The sequence below is a fragment of the Anomaloglossus baeobatrachus genome, chromosome 8 (genome assembly GCF_048569485.1).
Source record: "Anomaloglossus baeobatrachus isolate aAnoBae1 chromosome 8, aAnoBae1.hap1, whole genome shotgun sequence".
Taxonomy (NCBI): Eukaryota; Metazoa; Chordata; class Amphibia; order Anura; family Aromobatidae; genus Anomaloglossus; species Anomaloglossus baeobatrachus.
Window position 1 is genome coordinate 232136874 of NC_134360.1, and position 26907 is coordinate 232163780.

The 26907-nt window shown below is 44.5% G+C and overlaps 1 protein-coding gene across 2 annotated transcripts in view; it reads right to left on the bottom strand.

Moving 5' to 3' along the window:
- LEPR (leptin receptor) overlaps positions 1-26181 on the bottom strand; it is a 73665-nt gene extending 47484 nt beyond the window's left edge. For both annotated transcript variants that reach the window (XM_075321141.1, XM_075321142.1), the window contains exons 1-4: positions 26122-26181; positions 8018-8075; positions 2284-2595; positions 1752-1875 (exon numbers count right to left, since the gene is read on the bottom strand). In XM_075321141.1, the coding sequence (XP_075177256.1) occupies positions 1752-1875; positions 2284-2595; positions 8018-8054 (473 nt within the window). In that variant the 5' untranslated portion in view covers positions 8055-8075; positions 26122-26181. The remainder of the gene's footprint in view (positions 1-1751; positions 1876-2283; positions 2596-8017; positions 8076-26121) is intronic.
- Positions 26182-26907: the final 726 nt, after the last annotated feature.

A 26907-nucleotide genomic window follows, 5' to 3' on the forward strand; every position in this document is an offset into this window, starting at 1 on the left:
TAAAAAAAGACGATACTGCTAAGCTCTCAGGGAGAGATTCACCTCTGCTGCACATATGGAACAGTACATCGTATTTCTGCCGCGGGCTCGTTTTCTTGGAATTCTGGAATCTTGGCATGTTAAATATGAATCGTTTACAGGCGAGAGCGTAAAAATGGACAACGCTCTGTTTTGAATCTTTTTATAATCCCCTGCAAGGATACACACTGTTCCTTCTGGCTGAGCTCTAATGTTCTGTGTTCATGTGGTCGACACATTGAGACTATTCTTCTCAGGTCTATGCCCAAAAACAAACAAAAATAAAACAAAACCAATATAAATAAAAGAAAAATGTAAAACTCAGGCCCCTGGGAACTCCATTGTGTAATGATCTTACAATTAGTCATTGAAGTTAGTAAATTCTTGGTTTGCTTCCAGTAAATAACAGAGTTCTCAATGTTAGGGTACGCTCACACGATCATGAAAATCGGACGAGAGCAATGCGAGAAATTCTCGCATTACACTCGGACCAATGTTATTCTATGAGTGCGAGCTGTTGGTCAGCTTTTTTCGCATCCAGATTCTGGATGCGAGAAAAGTGGCAGCATGCTGCGTATTCATACATAAAACGTCTCTGACTCGCCAATACAAGTCTATGGGTGCGAGAAAAAAACAAACGGCACACGGACGGCACACGGACCATCCTGGTGACATCCGTTTTTATGAATACAATTCTATCATGTAGCATAGAACACTGTAAATGTTCATGTTATTGACTGTAAATGACTAATATCTGCAGAGAAAAAAACGGATTGCACACGGACAGCAAACTGACAGCACACTGAGAGCACACTGATGACAAGTGAGAAAAATTTGTCCGACTCTCGCAAACGAGAATGGGACCGTTTTTTAATACGTTCGTGTGAGTCCAGCCTTAGGGCTTCAGACCCCTTTTAGATTTTTCACTCTTTGCTTCATTGCAGCCATTTGGTAAATTCAAAAAAGTTCATTTTTTCCTCATTAATACTGTGTGCACGTGTGACCGCTGGTGACGCTTTTGCGCGGGCACTGACTGCTCCGTCCGCTCCTCCCATCTATTTCCTGCTGCTGAGCAGGATGGGAAGGAGGTGACGTCCGGTCATCTGGCCAGCGAGCGCTTGCGCAGAACGCTGGAGGAAGAGGGGAAAGTGCGGTCACGAGGTTATGGGCGGCACTTGCTGATGACACTCACAGCGCCGCCCATAACCTCGTGCCCGCGCAAAGTGTCACTAGCGGTCACACGTGCACACAGTGCACGGCACCGCTACAGTAGCACAGCGCATGCGCGGAACCACGGGCGCCCAGGGGCGGCGTCCTGAGGTTTGAAATTCAGCGTTCGGGGGCGGCGTAGATCGGCAGGAGGACAGCAACGTACATCAGGCAGCCCGCCCCCATGGAAGATTTAAGAAATTTGCATACGAAAAGGTACAAGTTTGTAAAGTATTTATTTTGGAATAAAAGGGGCCACAAAAACTATAGGAAGCTTCCTAGAATGCAGCCCAGGAGCTGCAGAGGGGGGAACTTTTAGCTTTATAGCTAAATTTCTGATGGCAGGTTCCCTTTAAGCACTACTCCAGTGGTGCAATAAAAAAAACCTGTAGTGGTGCGTTAATTAATGTGTTCTACCTTTGATATTCATGGATAGAAGGATAGAACAAGCATGTAATTCACGGACATCTGAATTAGGCCTTAAAGTGAATTCCTAGGTGAAGGGGCAGCGCGTACACACTCACCTTGCATAGTGTAGATGAGGGATAAACTCCAGATTCATATCTGTCTCCTGCGTCACATATTGGATCACACAGGTCATTTGATTTGTATTTTCTTTGATAAAGCACTGCAACTGCCATGTGTAATCTATCAAGAAGAAATACATATAAAAATATTATTAATGCCGCCATGACAGTCGGCGAAGTTTGTGCAAAATTCTGTGTGACAATAATACAGGATGTAACTCAGGATCAGTACAGGATCAGTAATGTATGTACACAGTGACTGCACCAGCAGAATAGTGAGTCCAGCTCTGGAGTATAATACAGGATGTAACTCAGGATCAGTACAGGATTAGTAATGTAATGTATGCACCAGCAGAATAGTGAGTGCAGCTCTGGACACATATTATATATATATATATATATATATATATATATATATATATATATATATATATATATATATATATATACAATTTAAAAAATTAAATACAGGATGTTACTCAGGACATAATATGTATGTGCATAGTTTTGCTGTATGTTTACCACACACCTATTATGTGTGAATCTGAAGGGTACATAATCTTGTTGAATGCCATATAATCCTGAGTCGCTGTGTCAGCATTGTGCCCGGTCCCATTCCACGCACACAGGATGCCATATTCTGCAGGTTTGCTGTGTTGTACATGGACACATGAGGAATTTCTTTGCTGTACATCTCCATGCTTCTCTGTGGCCTCTTCTGGTCCCAGACCTTCCAGCAGTGGAGAAGAGGATGATCCATTGGTCAACAGGTAAGAGAGATAGACTCCTGAAGGAGGAACTATGTGCACCTCGGAGGATACGATGGATATAGCCAGACAGTCTAGAAAGAAAGAATTATTATTATTAGAGACTAATCTATAGCGGTGGCCTCTAACCTGTAGCCCTGCAGCTGTTGCAAAACTACAACTCCCGACATGCTCTGACAGCTGCAGGTTAGAGAGACTGATCTATGGCTTTTCAGATTCTTTGCCTTGTTAAAGGTCTCAGCAGGTCTCCCCTTTGTTACTCTTTAGAGCTGCAGTGATATGAAAAAGTATTCAACCCCTTCCTCTTTACATGTTTTACCCAGACTGGTTCTTGATCTTTAAGGGTATGTGTGCACATTGCAGTTTTGTTTCTACAGCAGAAAAACACACCTCTGGTCAAAAAAACGCATAAAAAAACGCATGCGTTTTGGTGTATTTTTGCCGCATTTTGGTACCTTTTTGCCCCCTTCATTTTTTTAACATTGTCAATGGCAAAATGCAGCAAAAAATGCAGAAAAGAAGTGACATGCTGCTTCTTTTTTCTGCAATCAAAACTACAGGCAAAAAAAAAAAAAAAAGCAAAGTGCGTACAACCTTTCAGATTTCTCATAGACTTTGCAGGAGAAGGTCATACATGCAGTTTAGTACCACAAACTGCACCCAAAACTGCACCAAAAAAAGCAGCAAAAACGCAGCAAAAAAAAAAAACAGCGTGCACACAAGGCCTAAATGTAGTTTTGCACAATAAAAATGTAAGATATTACATGATACTTAATTAAAGGGTGTGTAAACTTTTGCAACTAGCTTTGTAAATTTTCCAATGTATCCAGGATTTATAAAAAGAAAAAAAAAAAATGAAGCAGTTTTACAGTCTCCTAACAATTTGGGTTTTCAGCTCTTAGGTAGAACTATATGTTTGTATGGTCACAGAATCCAAACAAGAAGAAGAGGAGAAATAGGATGGGAAGTAGCACATGGACTGGGGGATCAGACTGCACACAGTCTGTAACCATGAAGATACATAGCTCTGCATAATAGCTGTATACACTTAACGTACAACATTTTTCAAGTCTGAGCATCTTAACTTTTTATATTCTTATGACATGCATTATAAAATGTTATATAGTATATACACCCAATCAGAATTCTTCTGCAAGATCTACGTGGTAGGAGAAGAACAGATCCCAAGACCCAGCCAGTCCCAAAGCCATGCATAAAAGTGATTGTTGTGCATAGCCACCCCGAAGAATCACTCATTCAATAGAACCGAGCTTTCACCATCACACATTTTAATGCAGATACTAAAATCCTGGTGGAAAATCTGGGAATAATAAATCCCCACACTATATTCTCTATATCCTGACACACTGTGACGATCACCCAGGGGACAGCTCTGAACAATCAACCTATCAATATATTGATAAGTGGTTTATTGGTGTGATGTACTGTGAATGTAGATTGTTCATGTCACATAATAGCTCTGCTAATCACCAACTTTACACACCGTGATGGCTGAAAGTCCAGGAGCTGAGCAATATTCAATAAGTCAATTCACCAATCCATTAGGAACCAATCATATCACAATAACATCAATTATGTGGGAATATCAGAACTGACTGCCCAGTCTCATCCAGGCCTTAGGGTTTAAACATTGCTTTTAAGTTAAATTGCCAAAAAAGAAAAATGATTACTTTATAGGTAGAAATCTGATATTATTATTATTATTATTATTATTGTTTATTTATAGAGCACCATTGATTCCATGGTGCTGTACATGAGGGGGTTACATACAGAATACATGTACACGTTACAATAGACAGACTAGCACAGGGGGAAGAGGGCCCTGCCCTTGCGGGCTTACATCCTAAAGGATTTTGGGGAGGAGACAGTAGGTGGGGTGTAGGTGGGGCGGCAGCTCCGCACGGTGGTGGGGCGGCAGCTCCGCACGGTGGTGGGGCGGCAGCTCCGCACGGTGGTGGGGCGGCAGCTCCGCACGGTGGTGGGGCGGCAGCTCCGCACGGTGGTGGGGCGGCAGCTCCGCACGGTGGTGGGGCGGCAGCTCCGCACGGTGGTGGGGCGGCAGCTCCGCACGGTGGTGGGGCGGCAGCTCCGCACGGTGGTGGGGCGGCAGCTCCGCACGGTGGTGGGGCGGCAGCTCCGCACGGTGGTGAAGCAGTGAGGTCATTGAAGGTTATAGGCATTTCTGAACAGATGAGTCTTTAGGTTCCGTTTGAAGCTTGCGAGTGTAGTAGATAGTCTGACGTGTTGAGGCAGTGAGTTCCAGGAGACTGGGGATGCTCGGGAGAAGTCTTGGAGTCGGTTGCATGAGGAGCGAATGAGAGAGGAGGATAGAAGGAGATCTTGGGAGGACCGGAGGTTACGTTTTGGAGTGTAGCGAGAGATTAGTTCAGAGATATATGGAGGAGACAGATTATGGATAGCTTTGTAGGTCAGTGTTAGTAATTTGAATTGGATACGGTGGAAGATTGGGAGCCAGTGGAGGGACTTGCAGAGAGGAGAAGCGGGGTGGTATTGAGGAGAGAGGTGGATCAGTCGGGCAGCAGAGTTAAGGATGGACTGGAGAGGGGCGAGTGTGTTAGCAGGGAGACCACAGAGGAGGATGTTGCAGTAGTCGATGCGGGAGATTATGAGGGCGTGCACTAGAATTTTTGTAGATTGGGGATTGAGAAAAGGGCGGATTCTGGAGATATTTTTGAGTTGAAAACGGCAGGAGGTGGTGAGGGATTGGATGTGCGGTATGAAGGACAGGGCAGAGTCAAAGGTCACTCCGAGGCACCGAACTTTGGGTGCTGGGGAGAGCGTGATGTTATTAATTGTAATGGATAGATCAGGTGGAGAGTGCAGGGGAGATGGAGGAAAGATGATCAGTTCAGTTTTGGCCATATTGAGCTTTAGGAAGCGAGAGGAAAAGAAGGAAGATATAGCAGATAGGCACTCTGGGATTCTGGACAGCAGAGATGTGACATCTGGACCAGAGAGGTAGATCTGAGTGTCATCGGCATACAGGTGGTACTGGAAGCCATGGGACTTTATGAGTTGTCCCAGGCCAAATGTATAGATAGAAAAAAGTAAGGGTCCCAGGACAGAGCCTTGAGGGACACCAACAGAGAGAGAACGGGATGAAGAGGTTGTGTGGGAATGGGAGACACTAAAAGTGCGGTTGGAGAGGTATGAAGAGATCCAAGAGAGAGCGAGGTCTCTGACACCAAGGGAAGAGAGGATCTGTAGTAGCAGGGAGTGGTCAACAGTGTCAAAGGCTGAGGATAGGTCTAGAAGTAGGAGTACAGAGAAGTGGTTGTTAGCTTTGGCGGTAAGTAAGTCATTTGTGATTTTAGTCAGGGCAGTTTCAGTGGAATGATGTGGACGGAAGCCGGACTGTAGGTTGTCAAAGAGAGAGTTAGAGGAGAGGTGGGAGGAAAGTTCAGCATGGACATGCTGTTCCAGGAGTTTTGAGGCAAGTGGGAGTAGCGATATGGGTCGATAGCTGGTAGTAGAGGTTGGGTCGAGGGAAGGTTTCTTTAGGATAGGTGTGACTGTTGCATGCTTAAAGGCAGAAGGGAAGGTACCAGTTGTTAGAGATAGGTTGAAGAGATGGGATAAGGCGGGAATAAGGATAGTGGTGAGGTTGGGGAGGAGGTGGGATGGGATGGGGTCAAGTGCGCATGTAGTGAGGTGCGCTTTTGAGAGAAGATGTGCAAGCTCTCCTTCGGTGATAGTGGGGAGGAAGTTTATGGGGGAGGGGCAGTGGTCTGTTATATAAAGGGGTTGTGGTGGTTCAGCAGAAAAGACTTGTCTGGTTTGGTCGATCTTTTCTTTGAAATATGTGGCAAATTCTTCTGCGGAGATGAGGGAGGTTGGAGGGGGCAGCGGTGGGCGAAGGAGGGAGGTAAAAGTGTTAAATAGCTGTTTGGGGTTGTGTGTTAAAGAGGATATGAGGTTTTTGAAGTAATTCTGTTTAGCCGAGGTAAGGGCCAAGCGAAATGTGTGAATTGCATTTTTGAATGTGGTGAAGTCTTCCTGGGAGTGCGTTTTCTTCCAGCGCCGCTCTGCGGCTCTAGACACTTGCCGTAGTTTTTTAGTGAGGCTGTTGTGCCAGGGTTGTCTATTGATTCGTCTTGCTCTGCCGTTCACAAGAGGAGCGACTGAATCAATAGCTGATGTGAGAGTGGCGTTGTAGAAAATGGTGGCACTGTTTGTGTCGTGGAGTGAAGATATGGAGGACAGCGGTAGGATAGAGTCAGAAAGGGTGTGTATGTTGATGTGTGCAAGGTTTCTGCGGGGGTGTGATATGTGCTGGACAGGGGGGGCAGGTGAGGAGGACAAGGCTGAAAAGGTCAGCAGATGGTGGTCAGATAAGGGGAGAGGGGAGGTAGTGAGGTTAGATAGAGAGCAGAGACGGGTGAAGATAAGGTCTAGTGTGTGGCCATCTTTGTGGGTGGCAGAGGCGGACAACTGAGTTAGACCAAAAGATGAGGCGAGGGAGAGGAGTTTGGAGGCCGCTGACTGGCGGGTGTCAGTGGGGATGTTGAAGTCACCCATGATGATAGTGGGGATGTCAGCAGAGAGAAAGTGTAGAAGCCAGGCGGAGAACTGGTCGATAAAGGCAGTGGTTGGGCCCGGGGGTCTGTATATGACGGCCACTTGATAGGGATAGATAGATAGATAGATAGATAGATAGATAGATAGATAGATAGAGGGATAGATGGATAGATAGATAGATAGATAGAGGGATAGATAGATAGATAGATAGATAGATAGATAGATTTATAGATAGATAGAGGGATAGATAGATAGATAGATAGATAGATAGATAGAGGGATAGATAGATAGATGGATAGATAGAGGGATAGATAGAGGGATAGATAGATGGATAGATAGATGGATAGATAGATGGATAGATAGAGGGATAGATAGATGGATAGATAGAGGGATAGATAGATAGATAGAGGGATAGATAGATAGATAGATAGGTAGGTAGATAGATAGATAGATAGATAGATAGATAGATAGATAGAGGGATAGATAGATAGATAGATAGATAGATACATAGAGGGATAGATAGATAGATAGAGGGATAGATAGATAGATAGATAGATAGATAGATAGATAGATAGATAGATAGAGGGATAAATAGATGGATAGATATAGATAGATAGAGGGATAGATAGATAGATAGAGGGATAGATAGAGGGATAGATAGATGGATAGATAGATAGAGGGATAGATAGATGGATAGATAGATAGATAGATAGAGGGATAGATAGATAGATATAAAGATAGATAGATAGATAGATAGAGGGATAGATAGATATAAAGATAGATAGATAGAGGGATAGATAGATAGATAGAGGGATAGATAGATAGAGGGATAGTTAGATAAATAGATAGATACATGGATGGATGGATGGCTAGACAGACAGAGAGATAGATACATAGATAGATAGATAGATATATAGATAGATCGATCTTTTTTACCTTGAAGTAGAGCTGCCAATATCCATCTTAGGACCATGTCTTTTTCTTAAGGACAAATCTGAAATACAATATGTGATTATTTTAAACACAGAAGAGCAGTAAACTTCCTTCACGACCCAAAATTAACATTCCTGCCGCATGCAAGGTTTATTGATTAATCTATTCCCTGTCAGATTGACCCCTGGCTGCCATCCCCCTCCTCAGGTCTTATCTAATTATCATATTAATTCAGGTGAGTTATGTTTCCTGCAGATTGCTGCTCTGAGGGTTGGGGGTTATTTGTATGCAGTGAATGAGTAATGTTCAAGTGAGATCTGATACACCGCACGAGATGAACAACAGAGACCTATAGAAGCTTAATTAGAATGCAATCTCACAACACAAAAGAAGTAACCACCGAAATGTCATCAATTGTAATTCTATATAAAAGAGCGAATATTGTGACATGTAAGCTTTAAAAATGCTATTTAGTTACCGTATATCTGTCTTTAAGAAATTTGAGTGACAACCAATATCACCAAGATGTCGTAGGAGACAAACGAGAAGGAGGGAGTGTGATTGTAAGATCAGACTACACAAAGTGGTTTGTAGTCTGTTGCCATGGAGACAAATTGTATTGTACAGCAGCTACTCACAAAACAGTAGGTGTATAGTCAAGACTATTTTTCAAGTTAGTTTATTTTTTATTTCAGATGCACAGGTTGTAAAGCTGGACATATTCTACCGCCAGGTCTTCTGTATCTCATTAAGTCTAGTCACTTTTAAGCCCCCCGAGGTGTCACTTGTGAAATCTTTCTTATTGTTTTCAGGTTGCTGGATTAAAGTAGAAATGGAATTTGTTACATTATAACAGAATAGCAACATTAACTCCAACACTGCACTGATTCATTGTCAGTGGGAATCTCCCCTGCAGGTATAGCATATGTATTGATGTACACAGAATAAGTAAGTACATAGCCATGCGGGATGTTCACTATACTTTATTAAATCAAAGCTAAAGTTGGCAAATAGAGATTGATAGATAGATAGATAGATAGATAGATAGATAGATAGATAGATAGATAGGCTGCTATTTTCTTTTGTTTGCATATTATGCAGTCATAGAAGCTTGTACTTGTTCACACTTGATTTTTTTCCTGTTAGTATGTGCTGGTTACTTTTTTGTTTTTCCTTTCTACCCCTCATTAGGAGGTGGTGGCTGCCTCCATATTTGACTGAGCACTCTTCCTATCAGCCTAGAATGTGTTTTAACTAGTGATGGATCCTACCTGCCCTTTATATTTGTAGCTCTTAGCTCAGGAGAGGAATGTTTGATAAATATTTGGGGCACTTTGCACACAACAACATTGCAAGCCGATGCTTGCGATGCCGAGCACGATAGTCCCTGCGCCCGTCGCAGCAGCGATCTCTTTGATAGCAGCCGTAGCGAACATTATCGCTACGGCAGCTTCACATGGACTCACCTGCCTTGCGACGTCGATCTGGCCGGCGACCCGCCTCCTTATTAAGGGGGCGGGTCGTGCGGCAACATAGCGACGTCACACGGCAGGCGGCCAATAGAAGCGGAGGTGTCGGAGATGTAAGACGTAAACATCCCGCCCACCTTCTTCCTTCCGCATAGCCGGCATGAGCTTCAGGACGCAGGTAGGAGATGTTCCTTCGCTCCTGCGGCTTCACACATAGCGATGTGTGCTGCCGCAGGAACGAGGAACAACATTGTACCTGTCGCAGTCGCGTAATTATGGAATTCCCAGACACTACACCGATGATACGATTGCGACGATTTTGCGCTCATTAATCGTATCATCTAGGATTTACACACTACGATGTCGAGTGCGACGCCGGAAGTACGTCACTTTCGACATGACCCCTCCGACATCGCAGCTGCGATGTCGTAGTGTGCAAAGTGCCCCTTAGATTTAGGGTCCCATCAAAGAAAGGTATGCCTTGTCGTGGCTGGTGGGCTCTCATGAATTGTCCAGCTTCATTTTATGAATACAATCTATATTGTAGTAATGTGGTTTATATCTCATATATTTAATGCTTCTAAAGATAGATAAGCAAAATGGGAAGGCAGCACTCCAAATAAAGTGAAAAAAGTGGAGTTTATTAGCCTACATGGCTAACTTTCGGTTGTGACCAACCTTTTTCAATGTTTAGATAGATAGATGGATAGATAGATAGATAGACATTATCTGTTGGACCAAATCCAACAGATTGCATCTTGAGCCCATGGGCCCGATATCAGTCACTGGTTCTGCCCATGAACTAGACCTCTGTAGCCCTTGCACCCAATGGTTTTGTTGGTCACGAGACTTGAAGATCAGATACAGTGAATAATGTACAATTTTGAATGTCTAAGCAAAATTTCTGGCTCTTCTGGATATATCAAGCTCCACTCCAAGATCGCAATGAAGCTTCACAAACGGCTGCATTTCTGATATCCTTGTCTAAAGGCAGTAACGTCTCATGTCCTCATTATCTAAGACCCTTGAGAACTGATATAAAGGAGGTTCTCAACTTCCCTTGGTGCTTCGCTTCTCCAAATGGTTGACATTCTGGAATCCCTCGGAAGATATCAGAGTACACTGATACCAAGAATCAATTTCAAAAGTCTGAGGGCCGACATGACAGAGCCATCATCCGTATCTCCCAGGTCGCAGGTATTCGATCTCCTCGGGTGAATCCTTATTATTAAACTCTTCCAGATGGAAAAATAATGTAACTTTCAAGCTCAGTCTAATTTGCAATATACACATTACAAAAAGCGGATTACAGGTCTGGTAAGCAGTTACAGATATAATCATTGTCATTACTCTCATTATTTCCCTTTTAAACAACCTGAGAGACACAATGTTCTGTCCTTTCCAAAGCAGGGAAATGTAACAAGACTTTTTGAGGTCCTTTCGTTTTGTAATACAAGTTGACGTCAAGAAAACAAGAAAAAAATAATAACAGCATGTGTTTCAATAGCAAAGACATAGAGGGCAAAGGGGTGGCAATTATAGTGTGTGGCGGGGTCCAAATGTCCCAATGTCATATTAGAAGGCAGAAATTCTATAACTGACAACTGAAGGCCCTAGGAACAAATTGGAGGTCAAGGAGCTTCAATCTACATCTTGGGATTATGGTTTCAATGAAACTCCCATTTCCATGATATTTGGATATTTCAACTTAATATAACGGTTCCTTATTATGATTCTTATTGATCAGAAGCTACAAAAGACATCTTGCACTTTTAGGAGTCAGCACGTAGGTCCTTATACAGACAGTTCGTTCATTTTAATAGGACTCATGCAATACGTCATTTCTCCTGTGGGGTTGCTACATTAAGGCTGAGACCGCACTTTGCTTTTTACCTCCTTTTTTGCTGCTTTTTCAACTGCAGCGTTTAATGCCAAAATGGATGTGTTCTGCTTTTCAAGCAAAGTCTATGGGAATTTGGTTTTCTAAACCGCACTATGCAGTTCAAAATGCTGCCTTTTTGTGGCAGAAATTTGGGCAAAAACTCTGCTGTGCAGTTCAAAACTCAAATGGCAAAAACAATTGACATGTCAATTGCCGAACCGGCAAGAAACTGCTTCGCCGATCCGGTTCCCTGTATTCACTTTTGTTAGTGTCTTTAAGACACTAATATAAATTAATCCCCATACCTCCACGCCGCACTTCCAGGTTCAGTGGAGCCCTTCTGTCAGTGTCTGCTCTCTCTGCAAAAGATGGGAACTATACGGGGAGAGGAGCCGCAAAAGACGGGAACTATATGGGGAGTGGAGGCCACATAAGATGGGAACTATATGGGGAAAAGATCCATATGGGACAGGATCTGCAGGAGAAAATGAGCACATGGGATGAAATCTGCAGGGGAAAGAGGCCATAATGAGATGGGATCTGCAGGGGAAGGAGGCCATAATGGGATGGGATCTGCAGGTTAAAGAGGCCATAATGAGATGGGATCTGCAGGGGAGAGAGGCCATAATGGGATGGGATCTGCAGGGGAAAGAGGCCATAATGGGATGGGATCTGCATGGGAAAAAGGCCATAATGAGATGGGATCTGCAGGAGAAAGAGGCCATAATGGGATGGGATCTGCAGGGGAAAGAGGCCATAATGGGATGGTATCTGCAGGGGAAAGAGGCCATAATGGGATGGAATCTGCAGGGGAAAGAGGCCATAATGGGATGGGATCTGCAGGGGAAAGAGGCCATAATGGGATGATATCTGCAGGGGAAAGAGGCCATAATGGGATGGAATCTGCAGGGGAAAGAGGCCATAATGGAATGGGATCTGCATGGGAAAAAGGCCATAATGAGATGGGATCTGCAGGAGAAAGAGGCCATAATAGTATGGGATTTGCATGGGAAAGAGGCCATAATGGGATCGGATCTGCAGGGGAAAGAGGTCATAATGGGATAGGATCTGCAGGGGAAAGAGGCAACATGGGATGGGATCTGCAGGGGAAAGAGGCCATAATGGGATGGGATCTGAATGGGAAAGAGGCCATAATGGGATGGGATCTGCAGGGGATAGAGGCCATAATGGGATGGGATCTGCAGGGGAAAGAGGCCATAATGGGATGGGATTTGCATGGGAAAGAGGCCATAATGGAATCGGATCTGCAGGGGAAAGAGGCCATAATGGGATGGGATCTGCAGGGGATAGAGGCCATAATGGGATGGGGTCTGCAGGGGGAAAGAGGCCATAATGGGATGGGACCTGCAGGGGAAAAAGGCCATAATAGGATGGGATCTGCAGGGGAAAGAGACCACATGGGATGGGATCTGCAGGGGAAAGAGACCACATGGGATGGGATCTGCAGGGGAGAGAGACCACATTGGATGGGATCTGCAGGGGAGAGAGACCACATGGGATGGGATCTGTAGGGGGAAAGGAGCCACATGGGATGGGAACTGCACTGGAAAAGCAGCCACATGGGATGAGATCTGTATGGGGAAGGTCGTCCGTTCCAATTTTAGCAGGTCTCCTTTAGTAATAATTTTTAAAAAATGTAGAAACACCGTTTAATACAATATGACTGACAGTGACTGGAACAGGAGAGTGAATGTATAGGAGGGTAAGAAGGGGAGAGAGATTATATTTTAAATTACTTGTATTTTTTGGTGGAGGAAAGTGCGTGAAATGGGTGTGGCTAACAAAATGGGTGTAGTTACCTAATGGGTGTGGCTTTCAAATGGCCGGGGTTCACAGATAACCTGTTGTTAAAAACTTGAATCCCACCCCTGGGTTAATTCATAAACAACATAAATTCTGTGGATGAATGATAAATGTTTGTTTGTTGGGGACCCCCACTGAAGTAGGTAGTAAGTCCTGTGTGTATGGAGTGGAATTACTCTGTGTAACCACTCTGCTATTTGCCCTTTTTACTGGCTTTAAGAGCAGTGGTTGTACATGCTCATTTACACAATGGACTTTGGGACCTTTGTTCTGAAGATTGTGTGAGTCTCAGCAGCCAGACCAGATTGATCATACACATATTACCCATTATCCTGTGCATAAGTGTACCGCCCCCATGCCAGCGGCCGAGCCGCTCGGATCCGGAGCCGCAGTGGCTCGAGGGGTCTCCGGTCCTGTGGGGTTCCGCGTGGACACTCTAATTAAAAGAAGGGGGGGTATGTACAGGGGGATTAGAAAGTTCGTGACACCACCCACGGTGCGTGGTAATATGAGGGACCACTGCTACTGTTGGGGAGCCCGGTGACGATGGTGTAGCAGCAGGATGTTTAACCCCTCCGTGGGTAGGGGGTTTATGTCCTAGGGCCCGTTGGATTGTTGGTGCTTGGGGTGCCGTTGGGGATAGGAAAAGGGTTTTTGAGTGTACTCACTCAGTCCAGGACTAACAACACCGACAGCTTGTAAACCAGAATTCTGAGCACCACTGCAGCTTGTAGGGAGCATGCTTGGGTCTGTGCCCTTGGTGTTGCTGTTAGCCTGTGGCCCTTTCCTTGTCACCTTTGTCTCTATTTGGACCCTCAAGTGTGAAACTCTTCGGGTCCCGCTCACCCGTATGGCTAACGGAGTGAGCTTGCTCTCAGGGTTCATGCGTAGGATTTCTTTGGACTGTATTGGAAAAGTCATATCCCATCGGTGCGCTGGTACCCCGATTTTGGAGCGGGTTGGGAATGAATCTTGAAGTCTTCCCCCTGTCGGGTAAATTACTGGAACGCGTGAAGCTACATTCCGGCCTAGGGTCCACGTACCCCGTCGTGCCCTGACCCCTGCCCGGTGATAGCTCAAGGCCGCCGTCTGCCCTCTTCGGCAGTCCGTACCCCTTGACACAATCCCCTGCGACCGGGGTTCCAGCTCCTACCAGGCCCAGACCAACCTCTGCCACCTAGTAACTGAGGAGCCCAGCTCCAGGCCGGTGACCTCTCCCTCACAGAGAGTCACTTCAGCCTCCTTCTCCTTCCTCTGCTCAACTCGCTCTCCGTCACTTTCTCACTTTCCCCTCACCAACCCCCCAAGTGGGCGGCCCTATTCCCTTCAGGCCCCCCAATGGTGTGTCTGGTGGGTAAAGTGTAAAGTGTTCCTAGGATTTTAATTGGCTAAGCTGTTAGCAACACCAAAGGACCAGGATCCATAACCAAGGAGGAGTGGATACTGTGCAGAAGGGCAGATTGCACAATACCCTGCGACGACCTGATAGGCCAGGGCGTCACATAAGTGATAAAGCTTGTTTTGGGGTTCAACCCCTTTGAATGCCAATATTCTGTCTGTCTGCAGCTGCCATTAGGCAGGCGGAGAGCTCAATTAGTACAAAGCTAACAGGTAGGTCCACATGAAAACATTAGACAGATAGACATATTCCTAGCTGGGATCATAAGCATGGGGCATTGTTATGGACTGATCTTGTATCCTTTCACCAGGCCGTTCACTTTCCTATCAGGATAAATTTGCTGTATACACAGCGGTTACCTCCATACTTTCAGTCTGCAATGTCTTGGGGGATAGATTAATGTTTAGGGACATAGGACCACCATGGTCATCCAATCTCACACCTCCAGATTATGTTCTGTGGGAAGCTATGGACCAAAACACCTTACATCACTAACAACTTACAACATGGAAGTGTCACGAAACGCGTGGGAGCAATTTCCAACATCTCTTGCCACAGGAGGTGTATGCCTAGAGTTAGTGTATTTGTAACGCGGTTTCTTCGCCTTTAGTATAATGCACTCATGCTGCCTTCCTTTAAATGGCTGACCCGCTAACCTTAATGCAGGCCTCCCAGCAGGGACTTCTGCACCGTGCACCTCGCGTCCTGCTCTAGTTTTGCTTTTTTTCACTGTAGCTTTGGCTGGTTTAACTGTAAAGTCATTATCTGACACAAGTAAAATGTAACATTCGCATCTATAATGGGGGAACTGAGGCGTAAGCAGGTAAGAGTCAAAATGAAGGTGCTCATTACAAGCTCGTCCTGCCAGTGCCATACTGCGCTGATTCTGCAGGTGACGCAATTAAGTGCTTGTTAGAAAACGTGTTCCAGGTTCTCCTAAAAGCTTTGTAATATTGAACCTGAGCAAATAACAGACCTTTCCATATCAATTAATACTCTATCAAGGGGAAGGTAAACATGGTGAGTAAGATTTCCATGTTTGTTCTCTGGTCAGTTTGCAGCACCTCCACTGTTGTCATCCATATAACATTTGCCACGTTTTCTAATATTTAGAATTTTAAAAAGCTGTGCCGTCTCTTGTCATCTCTAGGGGGCGATCCATACTAATATCCTCTGCAGGTCAATAGGAGTAATAGCAGTAAACAGATCTGTCCTATGCTGGTGACAAATATCAGAACCACAGAAATGGTAGCGTCCAGGGGTGAAAGGTGAAGCGGCTTTCTTAAAAATTAACTAATTAAAAAAAAAAAAACACTGCACTTAAATGGAGCACGCTGCCATACTAGACCAACCCATATTTAGGTGTAGTGCAATTTCTTAGGCCGCTTTCACTCTGCGTTCCTCTCCCCGTTCAGTGGTCTTGTCGGGGCTTCCATCCAAGCCTCCTGCAAAATGGGATTCAGATGTATGCGCTGTCGGGGCCACTGACTACAATAATGCAGATGGAGTCACCGTGTACTCAGTCGTGCACCATTTTCATGGGGGAAAGCCCTTAACAGCAGGCGGCAACCAAACACAGTCTGCTATGTCTGGGTGTCTGCCTTCCATAGGCGTATACGCCCGAAAATGGTCCACAACAAAGCACACGGTGACTCCGTCTGAACCATTATAGTCAGTGGTCCCGATACATCCAAATATTTTGTGGGGGGTTCCAATGGACGCCCCAACAGGACCACTGAGCAGGGAGTGCAATGCAGACTGAAAGCACCCTTAAAAAAGCAGTCATGCGTCATGCCCTTCTGATCCTGCACGAACCCTTTAGTTCTTCTATCTCTCAGGTCAAGTTGTAATTAGACAAATTTTAAGTGCAGACACTGCATGCAAAATAAACAAGAAGTACAGTACAATGTAAGTAAAGCTCCACTGATGTCATTAACAGATGGTTCAAGAGTAAAGGGAACCTGTCGAACGATTCATGCTGCTCAAACTACAACCTGGCTACTTACAAATGCAAGTAAGTATATCATATACTTTAGGATACAGACAAGTCCGGGTCTTCCCAAAGCCGCTGCAGTTGATTGACAGATCTTTCCTTCTAGTGTGCATTAAGCCTGCTTTACACGTTGCAATTTCGCATACGATATTGTATGCGATTTGCAACGCCCCCATCGTATGTGTGGCACGTTCAATTTGTTGAATGTGCCGCACAAACGATTAACTCCCGTCACACGAACTTAACTTCCATACAACCTCGATGTGGGCGGCGAACGTCCACTTCCTGGAGTGGGAGGGACGTTCGGCGTCACATCGACGTCACGCGGCAGCCGGCCAATAGAAGCGGAAGGGCGGAGCTGAGCGGGACGTAAACATCCCGCCCACCTCCTTCCTTCCGCATTGTGGGCTGGGAGCCACAGGACGCTGGTAAGATCTGTTCATCGTTCCTGGGGTGTCACACACACGGATGTGCGCTACCCCGGGTACGATGAACAATCTGACGTGCAATTCTAGAGAAAAGTACGATGTGTATGCGATGAACGTTTTAACGTTCAATCGCAATCGCACGTACCTGTCACACACTGCAATGTACCTTACAATGCCGGATGTGCGTCACTTACGACGTGACCCCGCCGACACATTGTAAGATACATTGCAGCATGTAAAGCAGGCTTTAGGAATGACCTGTCAATCACTTAACAGTTTCCCTTTAAATTATTCAATTCTGACTGTTTGCAGCCACCACTAGGAGGCGCTTATTACATACATATACAGTATATTACTGAGGTCAATGTGTGAGTTGTATGCAATGAGTTCCCCCTAGAGGTGACAGCAGGTAGACTAATTATTTAGCTCTTTGTTTCTGCATTACTCAACACAAATATTAAAGGGGTTGTCTACTACTTGGACAACCCCTTCTCTAGCACGCTTGTCCCCATTAGGGTACGCTCACACAAATGTGTGCAATGCGAGAAAATCTTGCATTGCAATCGGACCAATGTTAGTCAATGAGGCAGAGCAGTTGGTCAGTTTTTTTTCTCCTCCAGATTTTGTAGGAGGGAAAAGTCGCAACATGATGCAATTTGTTGCCGAAATCGTGCGAGTCTCGCTAATACAAGTCAATGGGTGCGATAAAAAAACGGACGCCACATGGACAGCACATGGACCATCCTAATGACGTCCATTTTTATGAATACATTACTATCATGTTGCACATAACACTGTAAATGGTCCTGTAAATGTCTAATAATTGCTGAGAAAAAAACATATTGCACACGGACAGCATACTGACAGCACACGGATGACAAGTGAGGAAGAAATCACCCACTTGCAGTACACATGGACTACCAAACGGATACCACTCGTCCGACTCTCCTGGACGAGAATGGGACCGTTTTTTCATACAATCGTGTGATTCCAGCCTTAAAAAAAGCTTATTCTCACCTCCCGTAGCAGCGCAGTTTCCAGGGGTGTCAGTAATCGTTTTCACAGGACTCACATGAGGTTGTTACAACACATGAACCCTGCGTCCGATCAGCGCAGGCTTCACTCTTCACTCTTATTGACCCAGTTTTTGGATGAATAGGAAGGGAGCTCTGTCTTCCTTGTAATGTTTTCCTAGTAGTGGACAATCCCTTTAAACCAAAATGTTGTTAAAGGATGGACCCTTCCTCTGCCACTGACATGGTTAGCTAATCTTGGTTTAGCTTATTTTGGATCATGATGTCATAGTCTGTGAATACTTAGTGATCTAATGATGACATCATCATCACATGCAAATGCTGAAGCCCCTGGAAAGTTTTTGTGCTACTGTCTGGCTGATCTCTTCTGCATAAATCACAGCAGGCTCGTAACCTGATCCCCCTTGTATTCCAGGAAGCATCGATATCCAGGCAGATCACTGAATGAATACTCATTATTTCACAAGCAGGTGCCGGTCTATAAAACTCCTCTCAGTTATCGGAGCTCATTAACGTCTTCCTAACGAACCTTCATGTAACTGACTAGATCAGATTTATAGACGGAATCCAGATTTAAAGGGGAAATGCCAATAGTGTTCTTAAGCGGGCTTTACACGCTACGACATCGCTAGCATTTGCTGGCGATGTCGAGCGCGATAGCACCCGCCCCCGTCGTACGGCCGATATGTGGTGATTGCTGCCGTAGCGAACATTATCGCTATGGCAGCGTCACACGCACATACCTGCTCTGCGACGTCGCTCTGGCCAGCGAACCGCCTCCTTTCTAAGGGGGCGGTTCATGCGGCGTCACAGCGATGTCACACGGCATGCATCCAATAGAAGTGGAGGGGCGGAGATGAGCGGGACGTAACATCCCGCCCACCTCCTTCCTTCCGCATTGCCGGTGGAGGCAGGTAAGGAGATGTTCCTCGCTCCTGCAGTGTCACACACAGCGATGTATGCTGCCGCAGGAACGAGGAACAACATCGTTAATAAACAGAAAACGATTTTTTGTTTCAGGACGACCTCTCCGCGGCAAACAATTTTGACCGCTTTTGCGATCATTTAAGGTCGCTCATAAGTGTCACACACTGCAATCTCGTTAATGCCGGATGTGCGTCACAAACACCGTGACCCCGACGATAATTCATTAACGAAATCGTAGCGTGTAAAGCCCGCTTTAGACTTCCGCAGATACAGTGTCCTAACTACGTTAATAAAATAAGATGCTTTAACCTTCTTGCTGACTGTTTCTACTCAACAGAAACATAAAACGTGTACTTTGATAACTTTTTATAATTGATAAACATACTGCATTCAAAAATGCATTTACTATACTAATAACATTATTTTTTAAAGATCTGTGTATAAAACCACATGACTGCTAGTGATGTCATGTCCAGCAGCAATGTGATGTCATGTCCAGCAGCAATGTGATGTCATGTCCGGGAGCAATGTGATGTTATGTCCAGCAGCAATGTGATGTCATGTCCGGGAACAATGTGATGTCATGTCCAGCAGCAATGTGATGTCATGTCCGGGAAGAATGTGATGTCATGGGCAGTAGCAATGTAATGTCATGTCCGGGAACAATGCGATTTCATGTCCAGCAGCAATGTGATGTCATGTCCAGCAGCCATGTGATGTCATGTCCTGGAGCAATGTGATGTCATGTCCAGGAGCAATGTGATGTCATGTCCTGGAGCAATGTGATGTCATGTCCAGGAGCAATGTGATGTCATGTCCAGCAGCAATGTGATGTCATGTCCAGCAGCAATGTGATGTCATGTCCAGGAGCAATGTGATGTCATGTCCAGCAGCAATGTGATGTCATGTCCAGCAGCAATGTGATGTCATGTCCAGGAGCAATGTGATGTCATGTCCAGCAGCAATGTGATGTCATGTCCAGCAGCAATCTGATGTCATGTCCTGGAGCAATCTGATGTCATGTCCAGCAGCAATCTGATGTCATGTCCAGCAGCAATGGGATGTCATGTCCAGCAGCAATGTGATGTCATGTCCAGGAACAATGTGATGTCATGTCCAGCAGCAATGTGATGTCATGTCCAGCAGCAATATGATGTCATGTCCGGAAACAATGTAATGTCATGGGCAGCAGCAATGTGATGTCATGTCCTGCGGCAATGTGATGTTATGTCCAGCAGCAATGTGATGTCATGTCCAGGAGCAATGTGATGTCATGTCCAGCAGCAATGTGATGTCATGTCCAGCAGCAATCTGATGTCATGTCCTGGAGCAATCTGATGTCATGTCCAGCAGCAATCTGATGTCATGTCCAGCAGCAATGGGATGTCATGTCCAGCAGCAATGTGATGTCATGCCCAGGAACAATGTGATGTCATGTCCTGGAGCAATGTGATGTCATGTCCAGCAGCAATGTGATGTCATGTCCGGAAACAATGTAATGTCATGGGCAGCAGCAATGTGATGTCATGTCCTGCGGCAATGTGATGTTATGTCCAGCAGCAATGTGATGTCATGTACAGTAACAATGTGATGTCATGTCCAGCAGCAATGTGATGTCATGTCCTGCGGCAATGTGATGTCATGTCCAGTAGCAATGTGATGTCATGTCCAGCAGCAATGTGATGTCATGTCCTGGAGCAATGTGATGTCATGTCCAGTAACAATGTGATGTCATGGGCAGCAGCAATGTGATGTCATGTCCAGCAGCAATGTGATGTCATGTCCAGGAGCAATGTGATGTCATGTCCAGGAGCAATGTGATGTCATGTCCGGGAACAATGTGATGTCATGTCCAACAGCAATGTGATGTCATGTCCTGCAGCAATGTGATGTCATGTCCAGCAGCAATGTGATGTCATGTCCTGCGGCAATGTGATGTCATGTCCAGCGGCAATGTGATGTCATGCCCTGCGGCAATGTGATGTCATGTCCAGCAGCAATGTGATGTCATTTCCTGCTGCAATGTGATGTCATGTCCAACAGCAATGTGATGTCATGTCCGGGAACAATGTAATGTCATGGGCAGCAGCAATGTGATGTCATGTCCAGCAGCAATATGATGTCATGTCCTGCGGCAATGTGATGTCATGCCCAGCAGCAATGTGATGTCATGTCCGGGAACATTGTGATGTCATGTCCAGCAGCAATGTGATGTCATGTCCGGGAACAATGTGATGTCATGTGCAACAGCAATTTGATGTCATGTCCGGGAACAATGTGATGTCATGGGCAGCAGCAATGTGATGTCATGTTCAGCAGCAATGTGATGTCATGTTCAGCAGCAATGTGATGTCATGTCCAGGAGCAATGTGATGTCATGGACAGGAGCAATGTGATGTCATGTCCAGGAGCAATGTGATGTAATGAAACGAAATCGTAGCGAGTAAAGCCCGCTTTAGACTTCCGCAGATACAGTGTCCTAACTACGTTAATAAAATAAGATGCTTTAACCTTCTTGCTGACTGTTTCTACTCAACAGAAACATAAAACGTGTACTTTGATAACTTTTTATAATTGATAAACATACTGCATTCAAAAATGCATTTACTATACTAATAACATTATTTTTTAAAGATCTGTGTATAAAACCACATGACTGCTAGTGATGTCATGTCCAGCAGCAATGTGATGTCATGTCCAGTAGCAATGTGATGTCATGTCCAGCAGCAATGTGATGTCATGTCCTGGAGCAATGTGATGTCATGTCCAGTAACAATGTGATGTCATGGGCAGCAGCAATGTGATGTCATGTCCAGCAGCAATGTGATGTCATGTCCAGGAGCAATGTGATGTCATGTCCAGGAGCAATGTGATGTCATGTCCGGGAACAATGTGATGTCATGTCCAACAGCAATGTGATGTCATGTCCTGCAGCAATGTGATGTCATGTCCAGCAGCAATGTGATGTCATGTCCTGCGGCAATGTGATGTCATGTCCAGCGGCAATGTGATGTCATGCCCTGCGGCAATGTGATGTCATGTCCAGCAGCAATGTGATGTCATTTCCTGCTGCAATGTGATGTCATGTCCAACAGCAATGTGATGTCATGTCCGGGAACAATGTAATGTCATGGGCAGCAGCAATGTGATGTCATGTCCAGCAGCAATATGATGTCATGTCCTGCGGCAATGTGATGTCATGCCCAGCAGCAATGTGATGTCATGTCCGGGAACATTGTGATGTCATGTCCAGCAGCAATGTGATGTCATGTCCGGGAACAATGTGATGTCATGTGCAACAGCAATTTGATGTCATGTCCGGGAACAATGTGATGTCATGGGCAGCAGCAATGTGATGTCATGTTCAGCAGCAATGTGATGTCATGTTCAGCAGCAATGTGATGTCATGTCCAGGAGCAATGTGATGTCATGGACAGGAGCAATGTGATGTCATGTCCAGGAGCAATGTGATGTAATGAAACGAAATCGTAGCGTGTAAAGCCCGCTTTAGACTTCCGCAGATACAGTGTCCTAACTACGTTAATAAAATAAGATGCTTTAACCTTCTTGCTGACTGTTTCTACTCAACAGAAACATAAAACGTGTACTTTGATAACTTTTTATAATTGATAAACATACTGCATTCAAAAATGCATTTACTATACTAATAACATTATTTTTTAAAGATCTGTGTATAAAACCACATGACTGCTAGTGATGTCATGTCCAGCAGCAATGTGATGTCATGTCCGGGAGCAATGTGATGTCATGTCCAGCAGCAATATGATGTCATGTCCGGGAACAATGTGATGTCATGTCCAGCAGCAATGTGATGTCATGTCCGGGAGCAATGTGATGTTATGTCCAGCAGCAATGTGATGTCATGTCCGGGAACAATGCGATTTCATGTCCAGGAGCAATGTGATGTCATGTCCAGCAGCAATGTGATGTCATGTCCTGGAGCAATGTGATGTCATGTCCAGGAGCAATGTGATGTCATGTCCAGGAGCAATGTGATGTCATGTCCAGCAGCAATGTGATGTCATGTCCAGCAGCAATGTGATGTCATGTCCAGGAGCAATGTGATGTCATGTCCAGCAGCAATGTGATGTCATGTCCAGCAGCAATCTGATGTCATGTCCTGGAGCAATGTGATGTCATGTCCAGCAGCAATCTGATGTCATGTCCAGCAGCAATGGGATGTCATGTCCAGCAGCAATGTGATGTCATATCCAGGAACAATGTGATGTCATGTCCAGCAGCAATGTGATGTCATGTCCAGCAGCAATATGATGTCATGTCCTGGAGCAATGTGATGTCATGTCCAGCAGCAATGGGATGTCATGTCCAGCAGCAATATGATGTCATGTCCTGGAGCAATGTGATGTCATGTCCAGCAGCAATGTGATGTCATGTCCGGGAACAATGTAATGTCATGGGCAGCAGCAATGTGATGTCATGTCCTGCGGCAATGTGATGTTATGTCCAGCAGCAATGTGATGTCATGTCCAGCAGCAATATGATGTCATGTCCTGCGGCAATGTGATGTCATGTCCAGTAGCAATGTCATGTCATGTCCAGCAGCAATGTGATGTCATGTCCAGCAGCAATGTGATGTCATGTCCTGGAGCAATGTGATGTCATGTACAGTAACAATGTGATGTCATGGGCAGCAGCAATGTGATGTCATGTCCAGCAGCAATGTGATGTCATGTCCAGGAGCAATGTGATGTCATGTCCAGGAGCAATGTGATGTCATGTCCGGGAACAATGTGATGTCATGGACAGCAGCAATGTGATGTCATGTCCAGCAGAAATGTGATGTCATGTCCAGCAGCAATGTGATGTCATGTCCTGCGGCAATGTGATGTCATGTCCAACAGCAATGTGATGTCATGTCCTGCAGCAATGTGATGTCATGTCCAGCAGCAATGTGATGTCATGCCCTGCGGCAATGTGATGTCATGTCCAGCAGCAATGTGATGTCATGTCCTGCGGCAATGTGATGTCATGTCCAACAGCAATGTAATGTCATGTCCGGGAACAATGTAATGTCATGGGCAGCAGCAATGTGATGTCATGTCCAGCAGCAATATGATGTCATGTCCTGCGGCAATGTGATGTCATGCCCAGCAGCAATGTAATGTCATGTCCGGGAACATTGTGATGTCATGTCCAGCAGCAATGTGATGTCATGTCCGGGAACAATGTGATGTCATATCCAGCAGCAATGTGATGTCATGTTCGGTAACAATGTGATGTCATGTCCAACAGCAATGTGATGTCATGTCCGGGAACAATGTGATGTCATGGGCAGCAGCAATGTGATGTCATGTCCAGCAGCAATGTGATGTCATGTCCAGGAGCAATGTGATGTAATGTCCAGGAACAATGTGATGTCATGGGCAGCAGCAATGTGATGTCATGTCCAGGAGCAATGTGATGTAATGTCCAGGAACAATGTGATGTCATGTCCAGGAGCAATGTGATGTCATGTCCTGGAGCAATGTGATGTCATGTCCTGGAGCAATGTGATGTCATGTCCTGGAGCAATGTGATGTCATGTCCTGGAGCAATGTGATGTCATGTCCTGGAGCAATGTGATGTCATGGGCAGCAGCAATGTGATGTCATGGGCAGCAGCAATGTGATGTCATGGGCAGCAGTTTTATGATCTAGTCACATGACCATTTCATTAAATGTGGTGTCTATATATGTTTGTGTGTTATACATTCGCAGGATTTGTACAATATATTTGCAACTTTGCCCATAACAGGTGAAAAATACTGTTTAACTCATCTCTAACTAACATATTAATCACATTTTTGAAAAGCAGCAACCTTGATGGGATTGTCTCACCTATCAGACTTCAAAGGGTGTGTTCCAGACTTATTTAGATTAAAAGGGCAGTCCTGTTTTTGTTGGGATCAGTGGGACAGGACATAAAATTTAGTGTGATTTTGCATTGCTGGACGCATCCCTCACGGGTCATGTGATACAAGTGACATAACCGGTCACAAGTATATTAGTGATACATTGTATCCACCTCTAGTATAATAGCGATACATTATATTCACCAGTAGTATAATAGTGATATATTGTATCCACCTCTAGTATAATAATGATGCATTGTAGTCACCACTAGTATAATAGTGATACATTGTATCCACCGCTCGTATAATAATGATACATTGTATACACATCCAGCCTAATAGTGATACATTGTATCCACCGCTCGTATAATAATGATACATTGTATTCACAACTAATATAATAGTGATATATTGTATCACTTTTAATATAATAGTGATACATTCTATCCACCTTTAGTATTGTACATTACTAGTGAAGCAATGTATCCAGCTCTAGTATGGTATAATATGGATACAATATACTGTATAAGCCTCTAGTATTATTCCAGTTATATTCAGTACTCATTTCTTTTAACTCCTCTAAAGTCATCCTTACTGACTGCCTAAAAAGTTTGATACTTGACATTCACATAAACATACACTGACAGTCAGCACATACACAGTCACGCAGTCATCTGCCAGTGCAAATAAATGCATACAGTATGATACCAGCAAGTGACAATAATAACATTTATTATACTGATAGAAGAGATACAGATTCATGCTTTTATATTGATCTGGGCAGAAAAAAAAGACAAGTGCATGTAGTATAATCCTGGCAGTTGCCATGTGTGTATAACCCTGACAACTGACAATAACAATCTCTATGATATCTAACAATATATACATATCACACCTGACAATTGACAGTAAGCAATAATGACATAATTAGTTTATATACTGACATTGAAAGCTGATATTACCTAAATATGATGATATAATCTTATTGGCTCTGACAATTGACAAGATAAGAAATAATATTGATACTGACAATTGAAAATATGCAATTATTCAGATTTCTTTATAAAATGTTATTAATGTATAATTATAGTCAATGTAGCAGAGCTGTATTTGTCATTTATCTTTTTAGGATTGCAGATATCCTACAAGGTTAATACACCTTTTGATATAGCACCATATCTTGTGCCAAATGACAAACTCAGCTCTGCAACATCTGACAAAGATATTATTAAATAAGAGTGGAAAGTAATAAAGTAGCAGAGGAAATCTTGTACATTACCAGTGAAGCTGCAGCAGTGTTGGGTCAGTGTGTGAAGTGCTCACAGGCTCTTCCAGCTTTGTGTGCAGTTGCAGATCCTGATGTGGGTATGTGAGCTATCACACCCCCTAGAAGAGCCAGCCCAGCTCCCACACATACACAGGGGAGGGTAGGGGGGCTGACATATGCTGAGGACTGCAAAGCTGAATCACAGAGCTGTTCATTGAAGGGTGAAGTGAGCGGGCAGAGATGCCATCCTGACACCAAGGGACATCTGGATCCATCAGGATCTCTCATTCATCAGGGAGCCACAAGGGAGCATGAAAGAACAAATCTTATCAATGTAATTACCAAAAGCAGTAATGTGCCAAACAAACCATGGACTAGAAGAGATGAAACGTGCCGTAGCGTGCTCACGGGCTAATGGCCCTATATGATGTATCTAGAGCGCTTCTTATAAATCCAGTATGTGAAGGGCATGTCGTAGAAAGAAAACCCAATTTTAATGTTCAGTTCTTCTTACCTTACTAATTCTGAATATCAGTTGACAATCTTACCATTTTCATCTTTCATGTGTCAATTTTACCATGTTTTTCTAGAATAAGAAAAAAACTAATCTAGGGGGTTTTTTTTGGTTTTTTTTTTTTGTTTGTTTTAAAGCCCTGTTCACATACTGCGTTTTTTGCCGCAGATTTCCTGCAGAAAAGGTGCAGTTTTTGTTCATGTCCTCACCTAATGTACCATCACGCATTCCCAGTAGACTGTGAGCCCTCGCGGGCAGGGTCCTCTCTCCTCCTATACCAGTCT